Source organism: Terrapene carolina, unplaced genomic scaffold, assembly GCF_002925995.2.
Source record: "Terrapene carolina triunguis isolate 2854851 unplaced genomic scaffold, T_m_triunguis-2.0 Scaffold66, whole genome shotgun sequence".
NCBI classification, from domain to species: Eukaryota; Metazoa; Chordata; order Testudines; family Emydidae; genus Terrapene; species Terrapene triunguis.
The window spans coordinates 48,076,299-48,086,794 of NW_020664417.1; the positions used below are offsets into that span (position 1 = coordinate 48,076,299).

The following is a 10,496-nucleotide window of genomic DNA, read 5'->3' on the forward strand; positions in this document are numbered from 1 at the left end:
GTGGGGGGGATGGGAGTCGGGGGGGTGTCTGGCTCAGAGGGGCTGGGCTTGGAGCTAGGGGTCAGGGCTGTGGGGGGATGGGGTTGGGGAGTGTCCAGCTCAGAGGGGCTTGGCTCGGAGCTGGGGGTCAGGGCTGTGGTTGGATGGGGTCGGGGGGTGCCTGGCTCAGAGGGACTGGGCTCGGAGCTGGGGGTCAGGGCTGTGGAGGGATGGGGTCAGGGGTGCCCGGCTCAGAGGGGCTTGGCTCAGAGCTGGGGATCAGGGCTGGGGAGGTGCCCGGCTCAGAGGGGCTTACCATGCCGCTTACCCCCCTCTCCCAGAGCCTCAGCGAGACGCGTCCAGGAGCTTCTGCCGCTCGGCCTGCTGGAGCTCGCAGCCCCACCCCCTTACCACGCAGCTCCGAGCGGGAGGACCTCAGGCCCCGCCCGAGCCACGCCGCTGCAGCGCTGTCCAGGGCCGCTCCTGGACGCGGTGCACTGAGGCGCCAGGGGTGGGGGAAGGCGAAGGTGGAGGCAGGGGGCAGCCTCCGACATTCTCGTGGGGGCCCCTGCGGGGCCCGGGGCCTGGGGCAAATTGCCCCACTTGCCCCCCCTCTGGGTGGCCCTGCCTGTCAGTAGCCTAACTATGCTGCCTTTCACAGAGTTTTAAGACAAGGAGGTTATCAGAATATATGTAAAATGAGAATTACTAGAAGGGGTTTGAAGAGGAGAGGGTTTAGCAGAAGCATTTGCTGTGGAAAGAGAATCTGATTTATAAAGACAATGAAAGAGAAACAGCGGTGGGTCTTCTAGCCATGCTGAAGGGGTGGCAGAGTGGTCTAAGCACAAAACTTTGAGATATTTAGACACCAGTTCAAACCTAGACAGGATTAGATCAGCTATTCATCTTCAAGATAGATAGACTTAGCTCCATGCAGTTTGCTGTGGGAAGTATTCTGGCCAGCCTTAAAAACTGGAGCTCGATGTGGACATTGGCGAGTATATGATGCATTTTGCAAGAGGAGGTTTTCTCAGTGTCATTACACAGAACATCCTCCCACCCATCTTGTGCTGCAGTTGGCAGGTGTCCTCCACCCCAGAGGACATGGCCTTCTATTCCAGTGGTGCTTTATGTATATACTTTGGAGAGTGTTCTGGATAAAAAGTGCTGTGTATAATGTTACAGGATACTACTCAGCCTGGACATACTGAATCAAGATGCTTTCTTTGGGACATATCCAGGGAACAGATTTCTTTTCCCCTGATAACCATCATTACCGTTAATGGTTAAAATAGCTGAATTAGAGAGTATGAGGATACTCATACTCATAGGAACAGGATTGATTTTGTGACAAAGGCCCCAAATCTGTGCCATGTACAAGGGCTAGAAACCAGTCAGATCATCCCACCAGGGAACATCCCTGTCACAAGGAGTATTCCTTGGTAGCTATGGGCAAGTGGAACAGTCTTACGCTGCACCCTGTCTACACGGGTATGTTAGGGGAAGGCTGGAATAGGCCTAACCCCTCTGTGTTCTGGCTCTTCTGGGTTGCTGAACATTCATTCCCTTGGGGACCATTGCAATCTGGACAGAAGTCAAGCATTTAGAAGATGGAAAATGCCACATTAAGTCTTATAGTTCAATCTCAATGCTGCCCTCTTGTGTTTATCCCTTGGAATGGTGTCATGAGGTATGTTAAACTATTTTATTAATTAATACAAGATATCTAGGGTTGCCAACTGTCTAATCACACAAACACCCTTGGCCCTGCCCCTGCTCACTCCATCACCCCTCCCTCCTTTATTTGCTCTCCCCAACCCTCACTCACTTTCACTGGGATGGGGCAAGGAGTTGGGATGTGGGCTCTGGGCTGGGGCCAAGGAGTTTGGAGTGTGGGAGGGGGGCTCTGGGCTGAGCCTGGGGAAGGAGGCAGGGATGCAGGAGGGGGTGTGGGCTCTGGGAGGGACTTTGGGTGCAGGTGGGGACTATGGGCTGGGGCAGAGGATTGGGGTGCAGGCTCTGGGAGAGAGTTTAGCTATGGGAGTGGGTTCTAACCTGGGGTAGGGGGTTGGGGTGCAGGATGGGGTGTGGGGTACTGGCTCCAGGAGGGGGCTCAAGGCAGAGGGTTGGGGTGCAGGAGGGGGTGAGGGGGGCAGGCTCCAGCCAGGCAGCGCTTACCTGTAGGCGGCTCCTGGTCAGCAGCGCAGCAGGGCTAAGGCAGGCTCCCTGTCTGCCCTTGCTCCATGCCACTCCTGGAAGCATGTCCGGCCCCTAGGTGGGGGGGGGGGAAGGTGGCTCTGTGTGCTGCCCCTGCCCCCAGTGCTGATTCAGCAGCTTCCGTTGGCCAGGAACCGTGGCCAATGGAAGCTGCGGGGGTGGCATCTGCAGGCAGGGGCAGTGTGCAGAGACCCCCCTCCCCTGGCCTAGGGACCGGACATGCCGGCTGCTCCCGGGAGTGGTGCAGGGCCAGGGCAGTTAGGGAGCCTGCCTTAGCCCTGCTGTGCTGTCAGACTTTTAGCGGTTTAAAATCTCCTGGATTGGCTTCAGTTGCCTCCAGGAGATTAAGCCCAATTCTGGGACACTCACGGCAAAACTGGGAGAGTTGGCAACCGTAAGAGATCATATGACACTTGCAGAGACTTCTCACTAACCTTGTACACAGTAAGTTCCAGCACAGGACATGCAATGTTCACTTCGGACCTGAATTCCAATTGGTGTGATCTACAAGCCAAGCTGAAAGAAAACGGTAGTCTTAAAGGTGGGGTGGGTGACCTTTAGAAACCAAAATCCCGTCCTCATCCTACCTCCATGTCCACCCTCAGAGGAGATAGCTCAAGGGAAAATTCTGTCAGAGGAAGCTTGTGGAGTTTTTCGAACCCCTTCTCCCTTACCCAGTAGGGGGCATCTGTTGTATGGATACTCACTAATACACAGCTAGGCCCAAAAGCATTCAATAAGCTTTAATATCCAGATGTGGTGGGGTTGATCAGAACCTAACGACAATTGCACAGAATGTAGACACAGACTCAGACTCCTATTGAAAGAGCAGCATTGCAGATGACCTGCTTTAGAACCAATCTGAGCTATCCAAAGGTTCACAAAACACTTAATATTGCGTAGGCTGTATATGTAACGCACACACCTCCTGGGTGTGGTGCTCTGTCCCATCTAGTCGTGCCGAGAACACTTAGAGAAAGATATTGAGTTTGCTCTACAGCCTTAGCTAATAGCCATATGGCTTTTAGTTCATGCTGTAGAGGCTCATGCACTAAGCTCCAGAGACCCCAGGTTCAATCCTGCCCACTGACAACCGGGGTCTGTCGGTGTTACATATACTAACACTCCTCTTTCTGACACAGTTTAGTTACTGATGGGAGATCAAGATGTTATTACCGAAGTCCCAGCAGCACTGAAACGGTTGGCCAAATACATGGTGCGTGGCTTCTATGGGGTAGAGTACTCACTGGTCCTTGATGTATTGATCCGATACCCCTGTGTGAAGGAGGATGACTTGCTGCTACTGCTCAAGTATGAACGCAAACAGTTGCGCACTGTCCTCAACACACTCAAGGCAGATAAATTTGTCAAGCTGCGCATGCGGGTTGAAACAGGGCCCAATGGGAAGAGTACAAGGCATAATTACTACTACATCAACTACAAGGTGCTGGTGGATGTGGTGAAGTACAAACTGGATCATGTGCGCCGGAAGATAGAAGCAGATGAGCGGGATTCAACTACCAGGTCCTCCTTCAAGTGTCCGTCTTGCTTCAGCACTTACACAGACCTGGAAGTAAATCAGCTGTTTGACATATTCACAGGTATGCCAGCTAGACTGCTCATCCACTCTCATCCTTCAGGAAATTGTTGGCAGCATTAAATGTGTCTGCACCTGTGCACATTTTGTAATAGAACCAGGTTGGTTGGGTTTTGTTTTTGGACAGTTGCCCTAAAAAAAAGTACAAGGAAATAATTGGGCTTGTAGAATGAGCTGTGGTGAAGAGGAAGGATATTCTTGTAGCTAAGATGCAGCCCTGGGATTCAGATTAGTCTCAGCTCTGCTATGGACTTGCTGTTTGACCTTGGCCAAGTAGTTTAACCAAGTTTTACGTGTCTTTAATTTCCTCACCTTTTAAAATGCAAGTAAGTTGTCCATTTCATCTGGGGGTTGTGAGGTTAAATTAATTTAATGATTATAAATGCATGAAGATCCTAAGACAAGATGCCATAAAGTACTAATAAAACAATTTGAAATATTATTTTAACAAACATTAACTAATTCTCCTAACACCAGAGGGGGTGGCATAAACATCTCCATTCTACAGATAGGGCAACTGAGACACAGAGGTTCAGGGTCTTCCCAAAGCCACATAGCAAGTCAGGAGCTGAGCTGACATAAGAACTCAAGAGTTTCTGCCTCCTCTTCAATCCAGCTGAACCAGAAGTTGCATTTCAGATTCACTGGACAAGGCATGGGGAGGTGTGATGCAATGGCAATCTGACACCTACCTACACTATAAACAGCTGGGGAGCGGGTAAGGATGAATGAACCAGAAAGAATGAACAAAGCTTGATTTTGATATTGTAAAGGGAATTTGCAGGGCTGTGTGCTGGCAAAATCCTTGGCTTGTAAACTGAGCAAATTTGATCTGTAATCATTGAAACAATAAATATGGAAGCAGCTGATGGTGACACTTTTACAGAGTAGCTTTTCATAGTAGAACTATATGCTTCAAACAGGTTCCTTGAGGTAGAGGTACTAGTTTTCACTGCTGGATTCAGCTAGAAATAGCACCATTGTGTTTAAAAGGACACTGTCAATTTAAACATCAAATCTGCCAGAAAATATTTTACCTCTTGTTCCATGTTACATCTAAGATGAATGAACGAGTATAAGATATTAGAGAGAAGAAATTGACTATACAGAAGATGTTGCCAAATGCACAATTTCTCTTTCCTCTGGTAGTCTGTTTGTGTGGATCTTTTACACAAGTGTGTCAAAATCAGAGGCAAATGTGATTGTAAAACTCTCATTATTCCCCAGGATTCAGAGGCAGGAATAGTATCAGCAACTGCTTTTTAACAAAAATGTTTTGAAATTAACAGATTTCAAGTTGATTGTGTCCCTTCAATAAACGGTTGTAGCATGGAACAGAGTTGTTCTTCAAAAGTCTTATTCATTGGGGGAGCAAATTCCTTGGCAAAGATCACTGCTAAATTTTTGTATCTTTTACTAACCTGTGAATTTCAAACGGGGGTGATGTTGCAGAGACTTTCCGCTGCACCTACTGCAATGCTGAAGTTGAGGAGGATGCCTCTGCGCTTCCCAAACGAGATGCTCGAACGTTGCTAGCAAAATTTAACGAACAGATCGAACCCATCTTTGCACTGCTGCGGGAGACTGAAGAGGTTGTTCTACCACATGATTTGCTTGAGCCTCAGCCAACGGAAATTCCAGAGCTATCAGAAAGGTATGAAGAGAAATCTCTTCTCAATACAAGTTATAACTTATGGAAACCAAATCTTTTCTGGCTCACTTCTTCCAGAGCATAATTTAAGCTAAACTTGTAAATCTTTCTTCCCATGTAAGTGGAGGACAGAAAGTGGCCCAAGATGGTGAGGTGAAATCATGCTGACTAGAATCATGAATTGTCTTTCAAAAGGCCACTAAGGCCTATTTTTACATAATTTTAGTTCTGACTCCTGTGCATCTAAACATTTGGCAGCTTTTCGTCACTGTGCCTTCCTTAAAACTACCAGCCTACTCCTTCTCTGTATCTGCCTAAGATCCTGATAACTACTTAAAAAATTAGAACTGACAATTTGCTAGGCTCTCCTTCACTTCTTTCCCTCCATCATCTTATTTTTCATGCCAATCTCTTCCTTCTCCTATTATCTCCAACCCAGTTATCTGCTCTCTTGCTCCTGACTCCTTCCACTCCTAACCTTAATCCCCTTCAGTCACCCACCTGTCTCAATTTCCTTTCCACATTCAAACATGCCCTTGTTTTCCTCTCTTTTTAAAACTCCATTGGATTCACTCTCACAGAACCCTCCTCCTCCTGCTCCCCTTCGGCCTCTGTTCCTACTACTCTGCACTAAATAGTTTCTAATATTTCCCCTTCAACATTTTGCCATGTGGCTTTCTCCAACTTTCCTTCTCAGAAATTACTCTCAGGAAAGTCCCCAATAACTGTTGCTTGATCAAGTTAAGCCCTCTTCCACTCCCCCCCCACCCCCCATGGCAATGTTTCTGATCTCTCTACTCCCTCTGACATGGTATGTCATTATTCCCATCTCAATTTTGTCTCTCCCCCCCCCCCCACACACACACACCTTTCTGCGTTTCTGAAGTCTTTGTGTTGATTCCCATGGTCCTCTACATCTTTTTTCCCATCTATGTTCCATGACTGATTTGTTCCTCATCATTGATACCATTACTATTTGACTCCCAGATCTGCCTAGTTGACAGGTTATTTTTGTTTTGTTTTTTTAACTTTCCTACTTAAGCCCTGTCCTCTCCTCTTTTCTTAATCCTTCCTATTACCCAAGCTCACAGCCTTGATGTCACTTTTGATTCTCCTCTGCCTCCTTTCCTGCACTCCCAGGCCCTCAAGCACATCTTACTGCTTCTTTCTTTACATTTCCAAAGTTCCAGCTCCCCAAAACTACTCGTTGGCAGGCTTTCCTAACACTTCCTTCTTGACTACTGCTATTTACTTCTTACTCACTTTCAGCGTTCTGTCTCCATCCCTATTTGTATCTTCTTGCACACCTGCCCAACAACGTCTTTGTCTCCTCTAAACTTTGTCATCCTTTCACAAAGTCTAGAATGGAGTCTCTTTAATGCTGCACTGAAACAAGTTCTTGCTTAATATGTGCCAAGTTCCATGCATAGAAAATAATAAATAAAGAAACCTAAAATCCTTTTCTGTGCAACATTCTAGGTTCACTGTTCTTTCTACTCTATTTGTCTTGTATTGTGCCTGAGTGGTTTGTGTTTTTGTCTTTTCCAGAACTGCTTAACATACAGACCTGTGTTATGTTTGGCATATCTGTAGTATATGGCACTCTAAAAACTCCTAATTATTAAATGTGTGTATTTACCCCTCAAACTCAAAGATTTTTTTTTTCACATTGGGGAGAGTTTCTTTCTTCTTAAAATTTTTGTTATATTTCTCTCAATACTAATTTTGGCTACTCTCTTGTTCTCTTTACTCTCTACTGTGAAACCATTACATTAATCCTGACAATACACTTGATCCAAAAATGTGTTCTAGAAAAGAGTATGCAGCTATTAAGGGCTCAGAACCACACACGTTAATCATGGATTGAGGAGGAGATTATTTTTATCTCAAGATACGGTGTAGCTGGCCAAACTGAAATTAATCTGGTCAGTTTCCTTGATTTGAGAGATGAGGTGGTGGTGTTGTGTTTTTGTGGGGAGTGGAGGGGGCTGAGGGGGCTTTTAAATACCCTGGGGTTTGGGAGAGTGACACCCTGCAAGCAAGAATTAAACTTTTTTCCTTCAGCTTTGAACAGAAGGTATGTTCAAGCATCCTGGACTCCAGTAGCCATCCTGAGAAATGGGCCAACAAGAATTCATCTGTCAGTAATATGTATGTTCAAAACTTGGTCATTGATGTCCAAGATTCTGAACCAAAGACGAAAGGGAAGGAAAAAGTGACTAAAGAACATCCTATATGGATGTCACAAAGTACTGTACAAGGAGCATCTTCATATGCAACTGACTCCAATATTGGTAAGACAAAGTTTGAGAACCTAACATTTGAATGTATGGTCATGTTTTGATATGTCCATGTAGTTAGGAATGTACTGTAATTAATTATCTCCTCACCACCACATTAGTAGCTGGTGGATGCTCAGCACTTTTGAAAACTGTCCTCATGTAGGTCTTAAATACAGACTTAAGAACCTTGCTTTAGGCACCAAGTTCTGAAAAATCCCAGTCTTTTAGTAGCCTTATATTTTAAAATATCTTCTTGAACAATGTATTCTATGTAACAACACATCTTTGTAAAGCTCTTCTAAATCTGGGAATAGCAGGAAACTGAATGCTTCTTTAGGGATATTTATATCTGTACAAGTACCTACCTGGGAGACTTCTGCTAGTAGAGGGCTCTTTAAGCAAGCAGACAAAAGCTTAACAAGATTCAATGGCTGGAAGCTGAAGCTAGATAAATTCAAGCTGGAAACAAGGTGTATTAAGAGGGTAACTAATTATTTGAAAATCTTGCCAAGGAATGAGGTGGATTTTTTTCATCCCTTGAAGCCTTTAAATCAAGGTTGGGTATCTATATAAAAGATACATTCTAGCTCAGACATTATGACTTTTGATATATGGGAGATAAGATTAGTTGATACTAGTTCCTTCTGGCCTTTACAAATATAAATCTATACAGGACAAGATTTTTCAAATGCTAGTAGCGATTCAGCATGTTCACCTAGCCTAGAGACACTTTAAAGTGTACTAACTTTCAAAAAGTGCTGAGCACTCCTTTTTGAAAATTGGGCCCTTTTTGGGCACCAAGTTTGAGAGACACCTTATTCACTGATCACTTACAAAAACGCTGGCCTCAGACTCCAATAGCTGAACATGAGGTTTGGATTAGATTTATGAACAAAAATCTGAAGGCTTAAAGGAATATTCTGTACATAAGGCTCGGGGGCCAATCTACTGATAAGCAGGAAACAAGTATTAACCACAGAACAAACCATTAAAGTAGGTCAGTTGAATCAAATATGATCTTGTTCAGAATTTTTCAGTAGACGAGTAACATACAAAGTGCTAGATGCAACTACAAAAAAATATCTTCAGTGGCTCAATGCTTCTAAGATAACTTAAATAAGAAGCTATATTTCAAACACAAATCTAATTTTATTTCCTGATACATCTGGTGCTGAATTACAGAAGCAGCCAGGGTGCCATGTCTAGAAAACCATTGAAACAGGTATGCTCAATATCAGATACCAAAACTAAAGCTGAGATGGCTCTCTCTATTTTAAAGGAGGGCTGGAGGTGCATTTACTGTCCATATCTCTCCATCCCATTTTAATATACTTCATATACCCTGCTTATAAATGAACAGGAAAACATTCATTCCATTCGCTTGTGAAAGATGTCTTATCCTTTGATTGCAATTGTCAAACTTAAATAGGATTGTTCAAGTGGAAAATTACTGGTCTATTTACATGTTAATCGTGTATGGCTTATTTGGTGCTCTTTTGTTTTTGGGAACAGAAATGTCCAAAGAAACTGATGACTATGTTAAGGAAGTTGTTACTGATAATGAAGTAATAAGGACTCTTCTCATCCATGAATCTAAGTCTTCCTCTGGCACAGGGCATCCCCCTCCTCTTGCCAAAAACAAACTGCATGAGTCAGAAAGTGACACCAGTGAATCAGAGGAGGAGGCCAAACATGCAAAACCTGTGGGAGTTAAAGCAGCAGGGAGTGACTTGGAACAAGAGGAACAGGAAACACTGGATCCTACAGTAATGGTTGCTGGACAGGCCCACTTGTACAGTGAAGTTAGTGACAATCCAGAGCTAGTGTCACTTATGACAGACGAAGAGAGAGAAGTTTACATCAAGGTGGGACAAGAAATGTTCCAGTCTGTCTTTGAGTGAATGCATGAATTAAAAAGCAGTTATACTGCACATGTAAGTTTTAGAAGTGCTGTGTGAAGTTCCTGTTGTAGCTTAACCTACAGTTGTTGCTGGATGAAACAAATGTAAAGTTCAGGATATTTTTGTGAAGGTGGTGGTATAGTCTAAATCTGCTCCTTGGAGAGCTTGCTATTTAATTTGTACTTGTGTTGCTTCTCCAAAGCAACAAAGTGAAAATGTTGCAGATAACCTTGGTTGGTTTCAAGCTAGAGAATTTAAATTGTTTCCATATAGTTCCTGTTTGTGAAACAGTCCTAAATTTTGTTTAATATGCTATGTATTGTAACGAAAAAACAAAATGTAATGCTTTAATTACTTTAGAAGCAGGAATCATCCTGTCTGATCAATAAATAAATCACAACAGGACACAATTGTCTGAGTGCTAAAATAAATGCCTAAAACCAAGTGACAGAACCTAAAAGGATTTAACAGGTCATGTAATCCATCTCCCTGCCAAGGTGTTGTTAGATTAATTTCCGTTTCTTGATAAGTGCGTTAAACTCATCGCTGCTGTAACCTTCATGCCAACGTGTCCAACGATTCTTCTGGAGTGGCTGCTCTTACTGTGGAGGAGTATTACAGGCAGAGCAATCAGAAAGGAATGTCCCTGCAACAAATCCCTGCACCCAGATTTCTCTTTCTAGAGTTAATACTAATACTTGAAATCAAAGCAATGAACAGTCATAACAGTTTGATGGCTAATTTAAAAAGAGAATTACCTGGATTAGCAAAAACTGTCTCCTCCCCCCCCCCCCCCCCCCAAAAAAAACAACCAACCAACCAACCCACACAGCTAAAAAAGATTACCAAGTGCTCTGTAATGGATCTCT

At 44.3% G+C, this 10,496-nt stretch overlaps 1 protein-coding gene across 1 annotated transcript; it reads left to right on the forward strand.

Moving 5' to 3' along the window:
• Positions 1-3,349: 3,349 nt before the first annotated feature.
• On the forward strand, positions 3,350-9,746 carry LOC112102002 (general transcription factor IIE subunit 1-like). Its single transcript, XM_024192994.1, has 4 exons — positions 3,350-3,797; positions 5,246-5,447; positions 7,509-7,738; positions 9,239-9,746. Exons 1-4 carry the CDS (start codon positions 3,350-3,352, stop codon positions 9,625-9,627), a joined length of 1,269 nt encoding a protein of 422 aa, XP_024048762.1. The 3' UTR covers positions 9,628-9,746.
• The last annotated feature ends 750 nt before the right edge of the window (positions 9,747-10,496 follow it).